The sequence below is a fragment of the Gopherus evgoodei genome, chromosome 6, assembly GCF_007399415.2.
Source record: "Gopherus evgoodei ecotype Sinaloan lineage chromosome 6, rGopEvg1_v1.p, whole genome shotgun sequence".
Taxonomy (NCBI): Eukaryota; Metazoa; Chordata; order Testudines; family Testudinidae; genus Gopherus; species Gopherus evgoodei.
In genome coordinates this window covers 130,956,354-130,979,300 of record NC_044327.1, presented here as the reverse complement: position 1 = coordinate 130,979,300, position 22,947 = coordinate 130,956,354, and the positions used below count along the sequence as shown (strand labels likewise).

The window sequence follows — 22,947 nt, the reverse complement described above, 5'->3', positions numbered from 1 at the left end:
TAGGGTATACATTCCACTCACCCACATCGATAGGGAACAGCAATAGGCAGATAGTGGGGTAAGGTCCTGTTGTATGAGGGAGGGGCTGTTGGAAGCAGAGTGAATTAAGAGAGACATAAAAAATTGATAAAGATAGAACTGTCTGTTTTTATATTCTGCCACATAACATGGGTTTAAAGAAATTTGCCTATAATTTGTCTTCAAATACTGACATTTAACTCTTAGGCCGTATAAATGTACTGGCTTTTTCTACAGTAAAATTCATGCCCTGCGTCCAGGCTAATATGTTCACCTACTATAAACATTACTGCCTATAGTTACAGCTGGAATAAAAAATTACTTTTATATACATCATAGCTGGCAGAGACTCCTGAGACCACCACAAATCACTTCAGCCTTTTGGTGCTCTCTGACAAAATGCACAGAAATGTAAAACCGCTCAGGCTTCAGATGGATTGACCAGAAAAAGCAATTAGCATATTTAGACCATTGTTTGTACCCTCCTTTATCTCAAGATGCTGAGCAAAGGTGTTTTAGAAGCTCTCCTTATTACTTTAGCATTAGTTCTTAATCACCTTCCTTCTGCTCCCTCCCCAAAAAGCTTTGCTCATCCCATTTTTAGCTCTGTTCTTAAATTATTTTTTTAAAAGGATCGTAATGGGGAGTAACAAAGCGGTGAGTTATTTATGCAGCCATGATTGGCAAAAATGATTGCAACATGAATTTGCCCAGGAGCGATGATTAGATCATAAAAATGTTAAGAAAATCTGTAACTCAACACCATTTTACATATTTGAAGAAGTTTTTGTTCCCTACGTTAATTGTGATGACTTGTTATTAAAGCATTTATTCAGAGTAATCTCTTTGGACATTGAGCCCTTATCCCATCCGCATGCATAATTGAAATCGGGGAGGAGTGGAACGAGGGGGAAGCATAAACGGTTTACCATGCTAAATGAGCAAGGGAGGGAATTACACAATGACAGGAGAAGAGCAGATTTATCTCCTTTTGGAATTTCAGTGCTGCAAGCAAGGCAGGACACTATTGCTAATATCCTTGCAAATACCACAGTTTTTTGCTTCTACAGATAACAATCCAAAAATCATTGCTGGTCTCTGAAAGGCCTGTAGTCCTGGAACTGTGGCTGTGTTTATGATCCATCAGTAGTTCAAATGGGGCACCAAATCCATAGCTGTACTTAAAAAGTGGAATATTTACTGAGTTGGCTATTGGTAATTAAAGCATTGGCACTATCCTCCTTAGCTGAATACAAATAGGACCACATATGCAAAGAGGGCTGTAACTGCGATAACTGAAATGTCATAACCTACCTCCTGTACTCATCCCTTCAAGTGTTTGTAAATTTGGTGAGGGTTCATCTCTGTCTTAGGGACGTGGGATAAGATTGCACTTGTTCTTGGTCTTTTCATTTCGCTTCAGGCACATCCATAGTAACCATCCATCTCCACCCTCCCGCCCCAACCTCCTCCCCCACCACACCCATTCCATGCACACGTGGTGTGTCTTTCTCTGAACTCTGCATTTTATGGCTTCAGTTACCACAGGACCACACAGATTTGCCCAGAATAAATTTGGTGTTTGTTAGATTTTAACTTTTCAATATGGAATATTTTTTTCCCCTTAACTTGCTGTCTCACCTCTGCAGCAGCAGTACAGAGAATGCCAGGAACTTCTGAGCCTATATCAGAAGTATCTATCTGAACAGCAAGAAAAGCTAACTGTCTCTCTCTCAGAGCTTGGTGCTGCCAAGCTGAAGGAGCAGCAGGTAAGCTCTCTCCTCTCACCATTTCTTTAATGACTACATTGCCGATCCCGTTGAAACACCCTTTCACTTGCTGTCAGAGCTGTAACTGTAATGTGTTGTCTTATGGTATATAAATGTTCTTGCACTATTCTGTGATTGGCATTTCCATGGCCCTTTTCCCTAATACATGGACTAGAGGTAAGAAATTATTACTTAAAGCAACCCGTGGATCGTTAAGTCAGGTCAAGTTCATTGATTCAACTGTAATGCTGCGGGAGCTGTGAAGAATCCCTTCCTTTGCAGTCTAAGGGGAAAGGTAAGGGGTGCTGTTGCCTTCCTTGAGCCCTTTTGGACAACGTGTGCTTCATAGAGAATTTGCTGTCGTTTTAGAAATAGCCTTTTAAATTTCCAGCATAATTTTCAGTGAGTGAAAAAGAGATAGAAGCAGGTGAGCTTGGCTGATAAGAATTTTTCCAGTCTATCGAGGAGTTCGTCTCTTTTTGAACCTTCATAAAACAACTACTAATTGCAGATAAAGTTAAAAGAGAAAATATTGGTCGAGATGCTGTATGTCCTACCTAAGTGGTTAAGTGGTCTAAAGTTCCCGTATGCTGAAACTGGAAAGTAGCTAAAGACCTTGCTATTAGTGATTTACTGATAGATAGTTACTTGATTTATGTACCTGCTGATAGCTGATCCTTTTGCCAGGATGAAGATAATGACTCTGACCAAAGTTATTCTTATCTACTCTTCTTCAAAAAAAAATTGCCTCTGCAGATCTCCACTCTTGGTGTTTCCCCTGAAGCCTATAGCTTCTAATAGTGGTAAAGTTTTTACATCTTGAACCTTGAAGCATCTGCTAGGGGCTTCTATTATCATAACAGTTATGTGCTGGCAATGATCTCAGCACTGTAGAAAACCCAGAAGGTGACACACTGTGCGTCCTAGAGCTTACATTCTAACAAAACTACACAGACCCAGCGAGCTATTGATAAAGTCTATCTTGGTGAGTGATGTTTGGCTTTTCTTTTTAATAAGTGTATAACAGCACTTAACTTTGTATTTAGAAAGAGGAACTGACTTTCCCCTTCAGTTTCCCGTTATATACAATGTCCTGTTGGTGAGGTTTGGATTTTATAAATATTGATAGACATTTTTGTGTTCTGCCACATTTAAAATCTTATGTATCTTTGTCTGGTGTGGCGTTCCTAAGATTAGCAAATCTTTCCTGAGAACTTCTGGTCCTGCTATTCTCTCTCATACCTGCACTTCACTGGGGAATTTGAAAAAGCCAGGCTGAAGCTCTCTCAGTAGTTCAGCACAGACCAGCCTGGCAATACCAGCTGTGTTTGAGGTGAGACAAGTTATGTTTGAGATTTTTTACCTTCAACCAGTTGAGAGACAGACATATCTTTAGCTCTTGCTCCTGGGTAATACCTGGTATCAGGACATCCACCATAGCTTCTATGCCAAAATGTAAAGACAGACACAAGTGAAAAAGCATCACCTCAATAATTGGTGCATCAGCACATATCAGTGCAGCACCTAGTGCTCATTGCCATTTGATGAATAGTTTGGTGCCAAGGACCGTCATGGAGTCATGACTGGGACTGACTCCAACTCCAGTGTATGAAATGTGGTGCATTGAGACCTTCCACCTTGCTTGTCCCATTTGCCCTCCTTTATCCCATTTTAATGGCAGCAACTCCTTTACCTATTAAAGTTGAGGCCTCTTCATTGCTGGCTCCTTTCTAAATTTAGCTCTGCTGACACCCTGGCACATTGAGTGCAGAAGTTGGGGACCCGCAAGGATTCTAAAAATTAATACTGGCCACTACAGGCTGGTATTAAACTCCCAAGGTCACAGCTTCTGTATGATCTTGGATGGGTAGATGCTGCCATCACCCAAGTGCAAACCTTCCCCCCTTTTGAGAACTCAGGAAAGAGCACTTGGGAATTCCTTCCTTTGGGGCAGTGGTCCCCAACCTTTTTTGTCTGGCGGGTGCCAGAAGATGAGCCACGAAGGACCGTGGCAGCGGACGAGCATCCGCCAAAATGCCGCCAAAATTCGGCAGCATTTTGGCAGCGATGCCTCTGGATGATGCTGCTTGTCGGCAGCAAGCATCATCATCCAGAGGCATCGCAGCCGAAATGCTTCAGAATTTCGGTGGCATTTCGGCGGATACTCGTCCGCCAGCCAGTACGTGGACGCACTTAGATGCCCAGGCGGGCGCCATGGCACCCGCAGGCACTGCGTTGGGGACACCTGCTTTGGGGTACCCTCAAGCCCTTTCACCTCCCCCTCTCCGCCCCCTCCCCCCCCCCCGGGGAAAAGCTGAGAAAGAAAACAAAGGAAATCAGCTGTTGCCACCAGCTAATTAAACAACATTGCACAAACCTCCCAGGACACCAAAAATTCAATCCTCTTCTTAAAAAGGTAAATTTTATTAAAAACAAAAAGAAAATGCATCTGGAACATAGGCTTTTGCTAGATTTAAAAAACCCGCTTATACAAATTAATTGTCAAGAATAACCTTCTTGAGGTCCAGCTTAAAGGTTACAAGCAAAACAGAAGCATTTGGGGTTAGCACAGAGTCCAAAAGCCGTAAGAAATAAACAAAATAAACCTAATCACATTTCCTACACATTTTCTGATCTACTTACGTATCTTGGTTTCCAAATAAGCAATTTCTAGGTATGATTCTGATGATTTTCGTACCTGGCCATCAGCTTCTCACAGCATAACTGCTGCCCTGTTCTCCTCTACCCCAGAGAGCAACAACAACAGACAAATGGAAGGTTTTTCCCAATTTTAAAAAGTTTTAGTCAAGTGCCCACTCACTTCCCTTTACCTACGCATGCAGTCAGACTTTTTAACCCTTTACAGGTAAAGCAAGTAGAGAACAGCTACCAAGAGGGATTCTATAGCTAACTGGCTGGCTTGGTGTCTACAAAAGGGAGTCACCCCCCTCTCATTTATTACGGGGGGGCATATGTAATGGGTCTTTGTGCTGAGACACGCTTTATGGATGCTGCCAACACGTCTTCCAGAGCAAGTGATATATGGACACGCCTGGAAAGAGAAAGAGGGTGACCTGGAGAAACATCACGTAGAACAATAGAGAAGCCAGACCCATCAGCGTGACACTCAGAAGCCTGAACAGACCAGCACAAGATTGAGATAAATGGCAGAAACTGTTGGATGCACCTGAGACTGGAGGACTCCAGTGATTCAGCCTATGTCCTTATTGCAAAGTGTGTGGGTTCCAGGCCAAGTTTAAGCCTTGTTTCCTAACCTACACTACCAGCCAGGTAAACTAGCCTGTATATTTAAAGCACCTTTAAACCTGGGCTAGAGATTTTTTATGTAGTCAGAAGGGGGTTAAAGCTAAAACCTATGTAAGAGCCTGGGTTAACTGCAGTGTAAACATGGCCTGAGTGTTGAAGTTTGGGAGACCATTTAGCTGTGTGGACTAAGAAGGCATTGAATAGCATCTCTATATAATTTAAGTGGTTGAAGGTCATCTGATTGGTCATGAACACTTTCCTTACAGCTGCCCAGAACCTGGTAGACATTTCAGCATTGTGATTTACCTACCCTGATCCTCACAGAGGAACAAGTTATACTGAGAGAACACCAGAAACAGAGCGTGACCAGGCATGTTAGTCACTGTTCAGGGGCTGGCAAAGAGAGCTAATGTGCTTTTTCTGACTAGAGCTGCATATTCTAAGTGTCAGGGTAGCAGGGCAAAGTTCTCTGTAGTGAATGCAGTAATCCCCCAGCTGTGTCCTATCAAGTGAAGTTGCAATTGATAATCAGAGCCAGTTGCCCCATGGAGGAAAAAGGAAATGACAGGTAAGGAGCCCTCATTTGGTCTGATTTAAAATGACTTTTTACGGCTCTTCAACTCCAGGCCACAGAAAGCCAGTCTTCTCAGTGACATTTGTATTGGGGAGGGGGTTCTGGAACAGCCTTCCAATAGGAGTAGTGCGGGCAAACAACTGAATCAGTTTTAAGATGGATCTTGATAAATTTAGGAACAGGATTATATAATGGAGTTACTTGTGGACTAGAATTAATCCAGGAGGTTCTTTCCTGTCCTTTGTTCTTGTATTGTTTAGGCTGAAGAAAGCCTCATAGAATTGTAGCACTGGAAGGGACCTGGAGAGCTCTTCTAGTCCAGTCTCATGTACTCCAAGCAGGATTAAGTATTAAACCATTCCTGACAGGTGTTTGTCTAATTTGCTCTTAAAAATCTCCAATGATGAAGATTCCATAACCTCCCTGGGCAATTTATTCCAGTGGTTAACCACCCTGAGAGTTAAGAAGTTTTTCCTAATGTCCACCTAAATCACCCTTGCTGCAGTTTAAGCCCATTGCTTCTCAGAGGTTAGCAAGAACAATTTTTCTCCCTCTTCCTTGTAACAACCTTTTATGTACTTGAAAACTGTAATTATGTCCTTCTGTCTTCTCTTCTCTTTAGACTAAACAAACCCATTTTTTTTCTATCCTCCCTCATAGGTCATGTTTTCTAGATGTTTAATCACTTTTTTTGTTCTTCTCTGGACTCTCTCCAGTTTGTTCACATTTTTCCCAAAATGTGGCACCCAGAGCTAGACACAGTACTCCAGTTGAGGCCTAATCAGCATGGAGTAGAGCAGAATTACCTCTTGTGTCTTGCTTACAACACTCCTGCTAATACATCCCAGATTGATGTTTGCTTTTTTTGCAACAGTTGACTCATATTTAGCTTGTGATCCAAAGTCCTTCCTAGGCAGTCATTTCCCATTTTGTATGCGTGCATCTGATTGCTCCTTCCTGAATGGAGTACTTTGAATTTGTCCTTATTAAATTTCCTCCTATTTTCTTCAGACCATTTCTCCAGTTTGTGCAGACCATTTTTAATTTTAATCTTTCCTGAGTTCTCTTTAAATCGCCGACCATGGAGAATTTTTTTCTGTTTGTTTATTTTGATTGAGTTTGGGAAAGCCTGGATACATCAAACAGACTGTAAGAGCTTCAGATGTTGGTTTGCTACTCAACCATAACCGTCCTGGCTTGTTACGCAGAGATAGATAACATTTTCCTTCTTTTTGTAACTGCTGTCTATTCTCACTTGTGGAATTGGCACCTGTAGTTTGAGCTGCCAGGGCACCAGTCCCACAAGTGTGAATAGTCAGAGGTAACACTCAAAGAACAGTTACAAACAGGTAACCTTTTCTTTTCTCTTTGCCCTGCAGAACCACATTGGAGGACACCCAATTACACTTTGTAAAGAATGCCTCTTAATATGGTCTAGTTAGAACTATCTTGTCTCTGTTCTTCTCTTCCTCCCATCTCTAATCTAACTTTTTTTTTATTTGACTTGTGATCTCATGCCACACCCATCACCATGGCATCTTCTGCAGTTTACATTTCTACTCTTCCTTCCTTATTTTTATGTGGATTAATACTGATAAGGCTGCCCATTCTCTGCAGATTTGGACTGTCAATGCAAGGTCACCTTTCAGTATCCAAAAGCTGATTTCCGTATTAGGAATGTGGAGTAGCAAAAGAGAATGAGGCACGCTGCAGTGTTACCAAATTTTCTCTCACTGTCAAAAAAATAATAAAAAAAAATGGATGGTTGTGTAGCAACCAAAGACTGCAGGAGTTACAATACTATTGCATTTGTGACTGAAATGCAGCTCTGATTCTTATCCACGTTGAACTAATGCTGCTACTTTGGGTTATGTTTAGTTTGCCTGCATCTTGTCATCCTTTCGTGAGCTCGAAATTACTGTTGTTCATAATCTCGGCTTAGTAATAGGGTCCTTTTAAACAGAAGCCACCCCTCAAAATTTAAAGAAATATCCTGGCAGTGGTAGACTGAAATTGTTGGGAAAATGGTGGTGAAATGATTTAAGATAGAACTTTTGTGGAGTCAATAATCAATAACTGGAACATGAAGCATCTTTTTTTGTGAGATAAAGTTAATTCCATTTGAAAAGATACTTAAGGTGACATTAATTGAATTATTCAAACTGGCCTTCTTAGCATCAATTCTGGGTTAATATCTCATGCTGCCTCTGGTTTCATTAGAGGAGTTTTAAGTACATAACTTTTTTATAATAAATTCAATACCTAGAAGCTGAACTGAAATTGGTTTACTTTCCACCACCCCATAAAAAGAAGCATTAATTGTAAAGTGACAATTAAAGTGCTCAGTAAAGAAGAGTCAGACAGATGCAAAGAGAGAGCTTTTGTGTAAAGGAAGTGAAGGGCTCATCTGAACATTAAGTTTCTGCCCTGATATTAATAGAAAATGCCATCTATATTAAAACATAGTTAAATCTCTATCAAAAACTATTTGGACATCTTTCTGCTGCTCCCAACTGTTCATTCTTTGCCATTTCAAGAAGCTTTACACGGAGATGTAAAGAAAATTGCCGTTCTAAGTAATCAGATCTGACCTAATTATACCTTGCTTCACTGCCATCTCAAACAGTGGAAAGAATCCAATTTATGTTGGCAAGTACGTGGCTGATGAAATTGTGGAAATGTTCCACAGCTTGGAGCAGGACTTGACTTTCAAGAGCTGGACTGAAGGCTGAAGTTTTAGTGGAATGGAATTCTTGATCTTCTGTTGAAGGGAGGATAATATCTTTAGCCATGGCTCTGCCTGTTTCATATTAATTTTTTTATTTTCAAGTACAGCTGGCTGCTTTTATTTCTTATTTGTATAAGATTATCAGGACATCTGTTGATTCCTTTGGCTCAAGAAGATTCTTGTTCACCAGATTCTCTGTTTTCAGCTTGGGTTTTCCCCTAGCTGAGCAGCAGCAGGGATAACCTAACAGAGAGTGAATTCCAAATCCCAACAAATTCCAAAGGGGCATCTACTCCTTCTTGTTCTTGTATGTGATATATTAGTTTCTCTGTTGTTTAGCACCCAGAGGTCCCAGTTAAGAGCAGGATGCTATTTAACAAAGTGCTGTACAAACACATATGAAGACATAGTCTCTGGCCTGGGAAGTATATGATCTAACAAGATTAGCATTGCTTTTTGGAGACTAGATTTTATTTAAAAAATAAATCAATCATTGGTTTATCTTAAATGTTACTGATACGATATTCTGTGTAGTTTTAAAATAAAAACCTAAGAACTCTGTTCCCAGAAAAAACAACGAAGAGTCCTTGTGGCACCTTAGAGACTAACACATTTATTTGGGCATAAGCTTTCGTGGGCTAAAACCCACTTCACTTCATAAAGCCCACAAAAGCTTATGCCCAGATAAATTTGTTAGTCTCTAAGGTGCCACAAGGACTCCTCGTTGTTTTTGTTGATGCAGACTTAACATGATTATCACTCTGAAACCTTTCCAGAAAAGTCCAAAGATCCTGCTTTCTTTTCATCTCTATGACTAAAACTCTTGTCCACATCTGTCATCCTCTGCCTTAACAAAGGTAACCTTTCAAAGTTCTGTCATCTGGGTTATTTCCTTGAAAAAGAGAGGGTGTGTGTGTAAGAGAGGAGGGAGTTCAGTCTGCACAAACCACGCTCTTTTTTTCCTCTTTTCACAGGTCACCTTTAAAAGCATTGTTTAGCTTGATTAAAGAAAAAAAAATATGCAAAGGGTTTTGAATGCTGGGAGGCAAACCTGCATGATAGAATTTATTTTGTTGTTTACCCAGCTGTACTGAAACAATGGATGAGCCCATCTGAAAGATAAACATGAATTGGGACAATAAATAAAGAACTACTGTAATCTGAAGTGGACCCAAAGGTATCAAATAATTTGGGAAGGGAAGTAGCCAGGAAGAGACAAGGGCTTAACTTAAGTCAATATTAGTTAGGAGTAGTGATGAGTTTGGTGGCATTTAGGTAACTTGGATTTTTCTTTAACTTAAATTTAGGGCTAGCCTGAAGGTGCTTTTAGTAGTATCTATATATGAGATGTATATTATCCAACAATCCTTTTTTATGACTTTTTCCTCTCTGTTCCACACATTGCCAGTAAATACTGCTTTATTTAAAGTGGATTGAGCTTTGACTGTTATAGCTGGGGAATTTACTGACTAGTTTTCTCAAAGGGAACAGAACTGTAGGCTGAAAGGAAGCAGATAAAGGTGAACGTGACATCCTCTGAATCAATGAAAGGTATGGAGAAGGTTGCAGCCTACTTCTTGAGCAGAGTCACAGAAGGGCCAGAGAGTGACACAAATCTAGGAGGACCAAACTGTTACATCCTTGGAGATAGCAGTTTTAGGAAGAAATCAATGGAGACCCAGAGAACTGTAAACCTTACAACCAGTCATTTATTGCCACACACTGAACTAAACAAAAACGAACCCAAACTGGCTGGGTTATCCCCTAATAATCAAATTCAGTTGCAATAGCAACAACAAGATTCTATTACCACGACAACCAAATACTCAAACAAAGTAAAATGCAAAGATCGATCAGAAGAAGGTGTGACAGGAAACACTAAGCTCTTCAAACTCATCCCTTCTAGCTCAGTTAAGGCACTGGGCTCAATTTGGATTTGCCACAGTCTGTCTTGTGTGACCCTGGGCAAGTCCCTTACTGACCCTGTGCTTCATTTCCCCATCTGTAAAATAGGAATAAAATATCCTTTCTCCCATCCCTTGTCTGTCTTTATTGAGACTGTAAGTTTTTTGGGGGGCAGAGGCGAACTTTTACTATGTATTTGCACAATGACTAGCAAAATGGACATTGAAGCTAGAAAAAAACAGACTGGAAATAGGGCATACCTTTACAACAATGAGAGTAATTAACATTGTAACAATTTACCATGGGTCATGGTGGATTCTTCATCACTGACCATTGTAAAATCAAGTTTAGATGTTTTTTCTGAAAGATCTGTTCTAGTACTTATTTTGGGGAAGTTCTACAGTCTGTATTCTACAGGAGGTCAGACTAGATGATCACCACGGTCCCTTCTAGCCTTAGTATCTATGGAATGGGACCCTGATCTCAGTGAGGGTCTCTTGGGACTACCAGTATGCCAGTTAAAAAAAACTACCACTCTTCAAGTGTTTGCCTACATGTGTTCCTCTTCTGGTGTGCGTATGCCAAAAATCAGAACACTTTAGCCAGCAATGTCCATTGGCTGCACCCTTTGTGACCTTGAGCCTCTGTACCAACAGTTTTAAGCTGGGCAGAGCAACCAACCGACCCTCAGTTCTTCCCAGAGCCTCATCTGTCTAGGGCTGCAGCAGCATTACCCACATTAGATGTCCTCAGGGCTCTACCTTATTATAAAAATAGAACAGAACTATTTAGGTTATCACATAGGTTATTTATTTCTATGGCTGAAAGATCTAGGGGTCAGACAATTTCAACCCAGAGAATTTTCAAGTGGGTTTCAGTTGCATTAAGTTAGTGTATGAGAGCGCTAATTTAGATCACATTATACCAGGGCACAGACAGCTTCTGTGGCCTCAGGGATATTTCTCTAACTGTCATAAGTAGTGCTGCTACATGGGGTAGTGTATATGCTTTTACTAGCCAACACTGTATTCTAGAGACATCTCTCTTGGATGCTTTTTTCTGCAGGACTTTGTTGCAATTTGTGTATGATTAGACTCACAGTACCCTCCTCCGATGTTTGTACCATGCTTGAGTCACCAGAAATGGACTACATGTAGACTAACTCTTAAGATGTGTTGTCTGTGTGTGTCCCAGGATTCACCCTTCTTTCCTCACTATTGTAGAGTCTATTAATATGGCATTGATGATTGTGAAGGAATTGGAGGGTCAGGTGGTTGCTCTGCCCAGCTCCAGGGCATGAAGGACACAAAGTGTAGCCAATAGACACTGCTGGCTAAAGTGTTCCAATCTCGGGCATATGGGGCCCATATACATTAGAAGTGGGACACATGTAGACAGCACATCTCAAAGAACTCTAGCTATTAACGGGTAAGTAACTTTCTTTTGTTAAGGATCTCTAGACTTCAACACTTCTTGGTAGCAGTTGATCTACCTTTTTCAAAATGTTGACCCCGATCAACAAACCAGCCAGGTATAAAAACTTACAGACATGCGGACTGTGTAAATTCAATATTTTCAAACCAGCTGAGTGAAAACACAAACATACAGCCCAAATTCAGCATTCACACTGGAACTGACATGTATGTAAAACAGATTCAAGTTTACAGTACTTTCTATGATTGAGAGACAAAATAGTTAAATTTCCTAAACCTTAGCAGAAAAACTGTGTGCCAGTTTACTGAATTCTTTTGCAGGTTCCTCAAATGTTCCAGGTACTGCTGCAGAAGGATGAAATCCACTGATTCTCTGTATGCCTATTGCTTATTCTCAGAGGCTTTAAAAAAAACGAAACTTAGGATATATCTAGAAGAAGTCTCATTTAGTGTTCCTCTTGAAAGAGTAAACCCAGACACCCAAGTACAAATCTTTAAATATTTATTACATTTCTTACACAAGGAATATCATTAATAGGACTTGAATTTCTGGTTAATAGTTTTCAACATTCATGCAGACACAGTGCTCCAGTGGACTGCATAAATTCAGTGGAACCCGAAGAACTCTGATCTAATTCTGGTTCTTTCAGTGTCTTCCATTTAACCTCTCCGTGCCTCAGTTTTCCCATCTATAAAATGGAGGAGATGATGCCTTTTTGTAAAGCACTTTAACCTCAGTGGATGCAAAAGTGCTATGTAAGTGCAAAGATTATATTAATCATGATTAATCTCACTGTTAAACCATAGAATACCAATTGAAATTTATTAACTATTTTTGGATGTTTTCTACATGTTCAAATATATTGGATTTTTATCATCACACAGAATAAAAAGTGCACAGTGCTCGCTTTATATTATTATTTTTATTACAAATATTTGCACTGTAAAAATGATAAACAAAAGAGAGTATTTTTCAATTCACATCCTACAAGTACTGTAGTGCAATCTCTTTATCATGAGTGTAACATACAAAATGTAGATTTTTTTTGTTACATAATTGCACTCAAAAACAAAACAATTACAAAACTTAAACAAAAATTAAACAAAACTTTAGAGCCTACAAGTTCACTCAGTACTACTACTTGTTCAGTCAATTGTTAAGGCAAGCAAGTTTGTTTACATTTACAGGAAATACTGCTGACTGCTTTTTATTTACAATGTTACCTGAAAGAGAGAACAGGCATTTGCATGGCACTTTTGTAACCGGTGTTGCAAGATATTTATGTGCCAGATATGCTAAATGTTCATATGCCTCTTTGTGCTTCATCCACCATTCCAGAGAACATGTTTCTATGCTGATAATGCCTGTTAAAAAATTTGTTAGTTAAATTTGTGACTGAATTCCTTGGGGGAAAATTGTATGTCTCCTGTTCTGTTTTACTCACATTCTGCCATATAATATATGGAGATATACTACCTCACAGAGCTGCAAGGGACCCTGAAAGGTCATAGTGTCCAGCCCCCTGCCTTCACTAGCAGGAACAAGTACTGATTTTTTGCCCCAGATCCCTAAGTGGCTCCCTCAAGGATTGAACTCTCAACCCTGGGTTTAGCAGACCAATGCTCAAACCACTGAGCTATCCCTCCCCCCATATATTTAATGTTTTAGCAGTTTCAGATGATGATTCAGCACATGTTCATTTTGAGAACTCTTTCACAGCAGGTTTGACAAAATGCAAAATAAGAACGGCCGTACTGGGTCAGACCAAAGGTCCATCTAGCCCATCTAGCAACAATGGCCAATGCCAGGTGCCCCAGAGGGAGTGAACCTAACAGGCAATGATTAAGTGATCTCTCTCCTGCCATCTATCTCCATCCTCTGATGAACAGAGGCTAGGGACACCATTCTTTACCCATCCTGGCTAATAGCCATTTATGGACTTCACCACCATGAATTTATCCAGTTCTCTTTTAAACACTGTTATAGTCCTAGCCTTCACAACCTCCTCAGGTTAGAAGTTCCACAAGTTGACTGTGCACTGCGTGCAGAAGAACTTCCTTTTATTTGTTTTGAACCTGCTGCCTATTAATTTCATTTGGTGACCCCTAGCTCTTGTATTATGGGAATAAGTAAATAACTTTTCCTTATCCACTTTCTCTACATCACTCATGATTTTATATACCTCTATCATATCTCCCCTTAGTCTCCTCTTTTCCAAGCTGAAGAGACCTAGCCTCTGTAATCTTTCCTCATATGGGACCCTCTCCAAACCCCTAATCATTTTAGTTGCCCTTTTCTGAACCTTTTCTAGTGCTAGAATATCTTTTTTGAGGTGAGGAGACCACATCTGTACATAGTATTCAAGATGTGGGCGTACCGTATATTTATATAAGGGCAATAATATATTCTCAGTCTTATTCTCTATCCCCTTCTTAATGATTCCTAACATCCTGTTTGCTTTTTTGACCGCCTCTGCACAATGCGTGGACATCTTCAGAGAACTATCCACGATGACTCCAAGATCTTTTTCCTGATTCGTTGTAGCTAAATTAGCCCCCATCATATTGTATGTATAGTTGGGGTTATTTTTTCCAATGTGCATTACTTTACATTTATCCACATTAAATTTCATTTGCCATTTTGTTGCCCAGTCATTTAGTTTTGTGAGATCTTTTTGAAGTTCTACACAATCTGCTTTGGTCTTAACTATCTTGAGTAGTTTAATATCATCTGCAAACTTTGCCACCTCACTGTTTGCCCCTTTCTCCAGATCATTTATGAATAAATTGAGTAGGATTGGTCCTAGGACTGACCCCTGGGGGACACCACTTGTTACCTCTCTCTGTTCTGAGAATTTACCATTTATTCCCACCCTTTGTTCCCTGTCTTTTAACCAGTTCTCAATCCATGAAAGGACCTTCCCTTTTATCCCATGACAGCTTAATTTACATAAGAGCCATTGGTGAGGGACCTTGCCAAAGAATTTCTGGAAATCTAAGTACACTGTGTCCACTGGATCCCCCTTGTCCACATGTTTGTTGACCCCTTCAAAGAACTCTGATAGATTAGTTAGACGCAATTTCCCTTTACAGAAACCATGTTGACTATTGCTCAACAGTTTGTTTTTCTGTGTGTCTGACAATTTAATTCTTAACTATTGTTTCGACTAATTTGCTCGGTACCGATGTTAGACTTACCGGTCTGTAATTGCCAGGATCACCTCTAGAGCCCTTTTTAAAATATTGGCGTTACATTAGCTAACTTCCAGTCATTGGGTACCGAAGCCGATTTAAAGGACAGGTTACAAACCTTAGTTAATAGTTCCGCAACTTCACATTTGAATTCTCTCAGAACTCTTGGATGAATGCCATCTGGTCCTGGTGACTTGTTAATGTTGAGTTTATCAATTAATTCCAAAACCTCCTTTAGTGACACCTCAATCTGTGACGGTTCCTCAGATTTGTCACCTACAAAAGCCAGTTTGGGTTTGGGAATCTCCCTAACATCCTAAGTCGTGAAGACTGAAGCAAAGAATCCATTTAGTTTCTCCGCAATGACTTTATCATCTTTAAGCGCTCCTTTTGTATTTTGATCTTCAAGGGGCCCCACTGGTTGTTTAGCCGGCTTCCTGCTACTGATGTACTTAAAAAACATTTTATTACCACCTTTGGAGTTTTTGGCTAGCTGTTCTTTAAACTCCTCTTTGGCTTCTCTTATTATACTCTTGCACTTAATTTGGCAGTGTTAATGCTCCTTTCTATTTGCCTCACTAGGATTTGACTTCCACTTTTTAAAGGAAGTCTTTTTCTCTCTCACTGCTTCTTTTACATGGTTGTTAAGCCACGGTGGCTCTTTTTTAGTCCTTTTACTATGTTTCTTAATTTGGGGTATACACTGAAGTTAGGCCTCTATTAAAGTATCTTTAAAAAGTGCCCATGCAGCTTGCAGGGATTTCACTTTAGTCACTGTATCTTTTAACTTTTGTTTAACTAACCCTCTCATTTTTGTACAGTTCCCTCTTTTGAAATTAAATGGCACAGTGTTGGGTTGTTGAGATGTTCTTCCCACCACAGGAATGTTAAATGTTGTTATATTATGGTCACTATTTCCAAGCGGTCCTGCTATACTTACCTCTTGGACCAGCTCCTGCGCTCCACTCAGGATTAAATCTAGAGTTGCCTCTCCCCTTGTGGGTTCCAGTACCAGCTGCTCCATGAAGCAGTCATTTAAAGTATCGAGAAATTTTATCTCTGCATTTCGTCCTGAAGTGACATGTTTCCAGTCAATATGGGGATAATTGAAATCCCCCACTATTGTTGGGTTCTTAATTTTGATAGCCTCTCTAATTTCCCTTAGCATTTCATCATCACTATTACTGTCCTGGTCAGGTGGTCGATAATAGATCCCTAATGTTAAAGAAGGTACTAATGTGAGATTTCTAAGAACAGATACAGCACTTGACCCAAGGTTTAAGAATCTGAAATGCCTTCCAAAATCTGAGAGGGATGAGGTGTGGGGCATGCTTTCAGGTGTCTTAAAAGAGCAACACTCTGATGCACAAGCTACAGAACCTGAACCACCAAAAAAGAAAATCAACCCTCTGCTAGTGGTATCTGACTCAGATGATGAAAATGAACATGCGTCGGTCCACTCTGCTTTGGATTATTATCGAGCAGAACCCGTCATCAGCATGGACGCATGTCCTCTGGAATGGTGGTTGAAGTATGAAGGAACATATGAATCTTTAGTGCATCTGGCACGTAAATATCTTGCGATGCTAGTATGACAGGTTGGGGCACAGAAACCCCCTTGTGAAGTGCCACTTGATGTGCTGGGACTACCTTTGAGCCTGTTTTCCCTGACAGCTTGAGACTTCAGTACCTTGCCTGGTTGTGCCAGACATGCAAGCCTGCTACAAACACAGACCCAGGTCTGAGCCACGTCCTCCCAAAAGCTGCAGGCTTAACTGAAAACAGCTTAAGAAGTCCTCCTGTTTCCAACACCTAGATACCCAGTTCCCAATGGGATCCAAACCCCAATTAAATCCGTTTTACTTGTATAAAGTTTATACAGGATAAACTTATAAATTGTTTGCCCTCTATAACACTAATAGAGAGAGATGCACGGCTGTTTGCTCCCCCAGGAATTAATACTTGCTGTGGATTAATAAGTAAAAAGTGATTTTATATATAAAAAGTAGGATTTAAGTGGTTCCAAGTAATAACAGATAGAATAAAGTAAATTTACCAAGCAAAATAAAATAAAATACGCAAGTCTAAACCTAATACAATAAGAAACTAAATGCAGGTGAATCTCACCCTCAGAGATGTTCCAATACGCTTTTTTTACAGACTAGACTTCCACCTAGTCTGGGTCCAGCAATCATTCACATCCCTATAGTTACCGTCCTTTGTTCCAGTTTCTTTCAGGCATCTCTGTGGGGTGGAGGGGCTATCTTCTGAGCCAGCTGAAGACAAAATGGAGGGGTTTCCCAGGGCCTTATATAGTCTCTCTTGTTGGTGGAAACCCCTTGTGTTTTCCTATGCAGAATCACAGCTACAAGATGGAGTTTTGGAGTCACCTGGGCACGGGCCAACTCTAGGTTTTTTGCTACCCCAAGCAAAAATTTTTTTTGCTGCCTCCCACCCCAGCCCTGGAATCTCTTCCCCACCACACCTGCCCCAGCCCTGGGCTCTTCCCCCCCCACGCTCTGCTGCCCCAGTCCTGGGCTCCCCAATACCAGTGCTGACTCCGCTCACTCCCCCCTCGCCTCCAGCTGGTTCGGCGCTGGCAGGGTCCGGGTAAGCAGCTGGGCTCCCGGGCCATGCCTCAGCCCAGGGTCCCTCCAGCCAGGGCTCCCGTCTCCAGGACCAGCAGGACCCGGGAGGGCAGAGCCAGGGGACCGCCTGGCAGGGGGCTGAGGACCCGGGGCAGAGTAGCCCCAGAGGGAGTGGAGCCCTAGAGAGCGGGATGTGGGCCCCGCCTGGCAGCGCCCCTCCCTCTATGGCCCTGCTGCTACTGCTTCTGGCGCCCTGCCGCAGTCCCTGGGTAGCTCAGGCTGCTTCGCCCAGCCCCGACTGCGGTGCTGGGGGGGCGGCTGCCCTGGGGCACCTGAAGGCAGCTCCGTGTGCCCCGTGGGGCGGTCCCCAGCCAGAGTGTCCCCCGCTCGTAGCCTGCCCGGTCCAACCACAGGGTGCAGGTGCTGCTCCCCTGCGGTGTGAACCGCCCCAGCCCTAGGGCGCCCCCACACACAATGCATTGCTGCTGCCAGGGCTGGCTCTAGACTTTTGCTGCCCCAAGCAAAAAAAAAAAGATGGCCGGAATGCCGCCCTTGAAAATGTGCCACCCCAAGCACGTGCTTGGTTTGTTGGTGCCTAAAGCCGGCTGTGCCTGGGCAAGTCACATGTCCATGCATAACTCAGTTCTGTACAGGCTGACACCATTTCCCACATGTTTTTAATGAATCAGTAAACTCAGGGGTTGTACCGTATGACTGGAGAATTGCTGTCATAGTTCCTATTTTTAAGATAGTATGCAAGGTCTTGGAAAAATTTTTTGAAGGAGAAAGTAGTTAAGGACATAGAGGTCAATGGTAATTGGGACAAAATACAACATGGTTTTACAAAAGGTAGATTGTGCCAAACCAACTTGATCATCTTCTTTGAGAATGTAACAGATTTTTTAGACAAAGGAAATGCAGTGGATCTAATTTACCTCGATTTCAGTAGGGCATTTGATATGGTTCCACATGAGGAATTATTAGTTAAATTGGAAAAGTTGGGGATCAATATGAAAAGTGAAGGGTGGATAAATGGTTAAAGGGGAGACTACAACTGGTCATATTGAAAGGGTGAACTGTCAGGCTGGAAGGAGGTTACTAGTGGAGTTCCTCGGAGATCAGTGTTGGGACCAATCTTATTTAATCTTTTTATTACTGACCTTGGCACAAAAAGTGGGAATGTGCTAATAAAGTTTGCAGATGATACAAAGCTGGGAGGTATTGCTAACACGGAGAAGGACCGGGATATCTGGATGACCTTGTAAACTGGAGTAATAACAATAGGATAAAATTTAATAGCGAAAAGTGCAAGGTCATGCATTTAGGGATTAATAACAAGAATTTTGGTTATAAATTGGGGACACATCAGTTGGAAGTAACAGAGGAGGAGAAGGACCTCGGAGTATTGGTTGATCACAGGATGACTATGAGCCATCAATGTGATATGGCTGTTAAAAAAAGCCAATGAAGTCTTGGGATGCATCAGGCAAGGTATTTTCAGTAAAGATAAGGAGGTGTCAGTGCCATTATACAAGGCACTGGTGAGACCTCATCTGGAATGCTATGTGCAGTTCTGGTCTCCCATGTTTAAGAAGGATGAATTCAAACTGGAACAGGTTCAGAGACAGGCTACTAGGATGATCCGAGGGATGGAAAACCTGTCTTATGAAAGACTGAAAGAGCTTGGCTTGTTTAGCCTAACCAAAAGAAGGCTGAGGGGAGATATGATTGACCTCCCATTTGATGGCAAAGCTCTGTTTGCTGAACAAATGGATACAAAGCTGCATGGCCTGAAAGAGACTCCAGACTCTGTCTCTCTGTTCCGGCTCCAGCTAAACCTAAATTCAAGCCACAGCAGACTCCCGCTCAGGCCACCCGGTCAAAATACGAGACAGCTTATAAGAAGGATCGGCTGATCTCCACCATCAACTGTGAGGGCACACTTGACTCGTCGGCTGCCTTTTTAGCCCATGTCCCCATTCAGGACAGTTTCAGGGCTGCCACATGGTCTTCAGTTCACACGTTCACCTCACATTATGAGATTGTCTCCCAGATCAGGGACGACACCGGTTCGACAGGGCTGTGCTCTGTCCTGAGAATTTGTGAACCCCTACCCACCTCCAACAGATATAGCTCGGAATCACCTGTTGTGGAATACAAAGGAGCAATCACTCAAAGAAGAAAAGACAATTGCCTTTTCCGTTACTGGTGTGCTTCAAGATGTGTTGCTCGTGTCTATTCCACATCCTGCCCTCCTTCCCCTCTGTCAGAGTTGTCTGGCAAGAAGGAACTGATGGTGGGGGGAGTACACAGTGCCTTTTATATCACTCCATAGAGGTGCCACTCAAGGGGTCACTAGGAGCACTCCCCTATGGGTACTGCTAAGGGAAAAACTTCTGGCAACGGTGAACGTGCCGAGCACACACACCTATTGTGGAATAGACATGAGCAACACATCTTGAACACCAGTTACGGAAAAGGTAACTGTCTTTTCCGCATGTGGATGGTTGGAACTATCACTGGGTCATTTCTCATGTCTGACCAACCGGCTTGCATTAAAATCCGTGTTTATTGTAGTTATCGTAGCAGGACATAACAGTTTTCAAGTACGTAAAAGGTTGTTACAAAGAGGAGGGAGAAATTTTTTTTTTTCTTAACCTCTGAGGATAGGACAAGAAGTAATGGGCAAAAATTGCAGCAAGGGAAGTTTAGGTTGGACATTAGGAAAAACTTCCTACCTGTCAGGGTGATTAAGCACTGGAATAAATTGCCTAAGGAGGTTTTGGAATTTCCATCACTGGAGATTTTTAAGACCTGCCAGGAATGGTCTAGATAATACTTAGTCCTGCCATGAGTGCAGGGTACTGGAGTGGATGACCTCTCAAGGTCCCTTCCAGTGCTCTGATTCTATGATTTTTCCTTTATTTCTTCTTCTTCTACTCTTGTAGCTACTAGTAGTGGACCCATGAGCTTAAATCTGTCTGAAGGAGCAGACAGGTGTCATGCTGCCTAAGAGGCATAACAAGAGTCTTGATTTTCCCATTGGTTCCCTTTTAATTTTGCTCTAAATAGTTTTCATTAACAGATTGAAATTAGTGCCTAATATTTCTAGTAACATTTTTTTCCCCAAATTAATATTATGTAAATACTTCCAGCATCATTGTTATGTTCCTAGGAGGTTGTGTTTTGGGGGGAAACCCAATAAAACCTATTGGCTTTTATTTCCTGGATGGGGAGAACTCCCCCCTGCCTCCCAAATCTGTCAGAAAGTAGAGTTGGTGACATCAATAAATTACATTCTTTGTTCTGAGTCAGTGAACTAATCTCATAGTTAGTGCCTGGAAACAGTGAAATGTCCTTCGGGATCACTATGTTTACCATATAACTTTACACAAACAATAGAGCCATTAAACTCCCATATGCCTGCCAAATTTCAGTTACACTCTGTCTACCAAAACTCTTCCTGCCATTTCAATATTTTTCTTCTCTTCCTAGCCTACAATTGTTGTATAATTTTTCTGTGCACTGTTAAACTGTCACACGCTATCCCAGGGTTGGCTGCATTTAAATGATAAGATAAATTAGTGCCTGTATATTATTTATTTCTATTACCATCATGCCTAGAAGCCCTAGTCAAGGCCCAGGGCTCCATTTACTAGGTGCTTTATAAAGGCAGTCACAGCCCCAAAGAGCTTACATTATATGTTTGCTAAAGCATTTTGGAATCTTTTGGGGTGACATTTATTATGAAAATGTTAGATGTGCTTATGGAATATCACTAAGTGATTTATATTACTAATCTTAGTTTGAGCCTTTATTTGCAGTTGCTTCCTAAAAGGCTGTAGTTAATAGGTTTCTGACATCTTCCATCATTGCTGTCTCATTAGTGTTGTATTTTCATGGCTTTAATAACTCAGTGAAGACTGAAATGATGATTCTTAAAGAATCGACTGAACAAGTTAGGCCCTGATTTGTTTGGCAGTCCAAGGCATGACAAACATCTTTGACATAAGCAGAGTAAATTAAGGTAAGAAATATAAATCAGCAGTATGGTTATCTTTATCCATTAGCCGCTTACAAATAGCTTTCTGGCACAATTTGGAAACTAGTTAATTCTCAAGCTATGTAGTGCCAGAAACATACCAAATCTAGATTTTTCTTCTGCAAACATGATTTTTCTTCCTCCCTGCCTATGTTAAAGTACATGCCATAATTAGCAGTTTCAGGAAAAATTCAAAAGCAGTTAGTGTGGCCATCACCGTAACACCCTAACTGAGTATTCGTGAGAAAGTGGAAATGTTCCCATTTCAGTTCCTTGATAATGACACACTTGAGTATGGGATCTGAAATGTCAGTCCTTGTATTTTCAAACCTGTGGAAACTTGAATAAAGCTTACACATAAGAGCAATCAACTCTGATAGCAGTAGGCTAAATATCAGTTTCTGAAAATAAATTTTATATGAATCTATTCTCCAGACAATTTGACTTTTAAATGTTTAAAAATGTGACATCTTTATATAAGTGAATACAGATTGAGGCAGTAGCTATAAAAACCTGAAGTTTCCATGCATCACCTGCTTTTCACTCCAACCTGTTAAACAGCACAACTAGACACAATGCAGACTTTACTGCTTTCTGTCGCAATAATTTACTGCCCTCCTGACCTATAAACAGATAACTGTTACCATGACTTGATACTGTTAGGCGTTTGGATACATTCTCAAAGGTAATTCATGGTTTTAAATATCGTATGTATGAAAGGTTTTATAACCAAGCATTTGGAAAATGGCAGTATTACATTTCCTTGAGCTGTGTTCTGGGAGTAATGATTTGTCGCTGCAGTCTTGTTACATGGCATCCCGAGCAAAATGTCCCCCTCCTTTCTTTCTTTAATGCCTTATTGTTGTGTAAGTACTACCACAGATTCATTTCGCTCCTTAAGTCTCCTCAATGCTTCTGGAAAGGATGATTACCTAAACCTGAAATCTGCAGGTAAAAAGTTTTCAGTGACCTCCATTGATTTACATTTACAATTTTCTCATGTTAAGGGGATGCACTCTATTAGCACAGCTACGAGTCAGTATAACTGAGCTCTTTTCCAAATCTGCCTCAGATTCACTGCATGACCTTTGGTAAGACATGTAACCTCAATGTGTCTCAATCCATCTGTGAAATGAAGTTAATAATCCTTACCCACCTACCCTTCTAAAGGTCTTTGAGATCTTTGAATGAAAAGTTAGATAAGTAGGAAGAATAGTCGGGCCTGATTCACAATGACATTACTCCAGCTTTGTGCCAGGGTAACTCCTTTGAAGTCAGGGCAATTATAGTGGAGTAACATCCTGGTGAATCAGATCTGTTGTTTTTCTTAGTTGTGGGATATAAAATAACCATGAGAAGCTCTCATGCAAATGACAAACTACTGAAATGCTGGGCAGGGCCTTTAGATTAGCCAGACTATTGCTTCTGAGC

The 22,947-nt window shown here is 41.2% G+C and overlaps 1 protein-coding gene across 1 annotated transcript in view; it reads left to right on the top strand.

Moving 5' to 3' along the window:
• KIAA1328 (KIAA1328 ortholog) overlaps positions 1 to 22,947 on the top strand; it is a 254,190-nt gene that overhangs the window by 101,185 nt on the left and 130,058 nt on the right. The window contains exon 6 of the mRNA XM_030565790.1: positions 1,660 to 1,787. Coding sequence (XP_030421650.1) covers positions 1,660 to 1,787 — 128 coding nt within the window. The remainder of the gene's footprint in view (positions 1 to 1,659; positions 1,788 to 22,947) is intronic.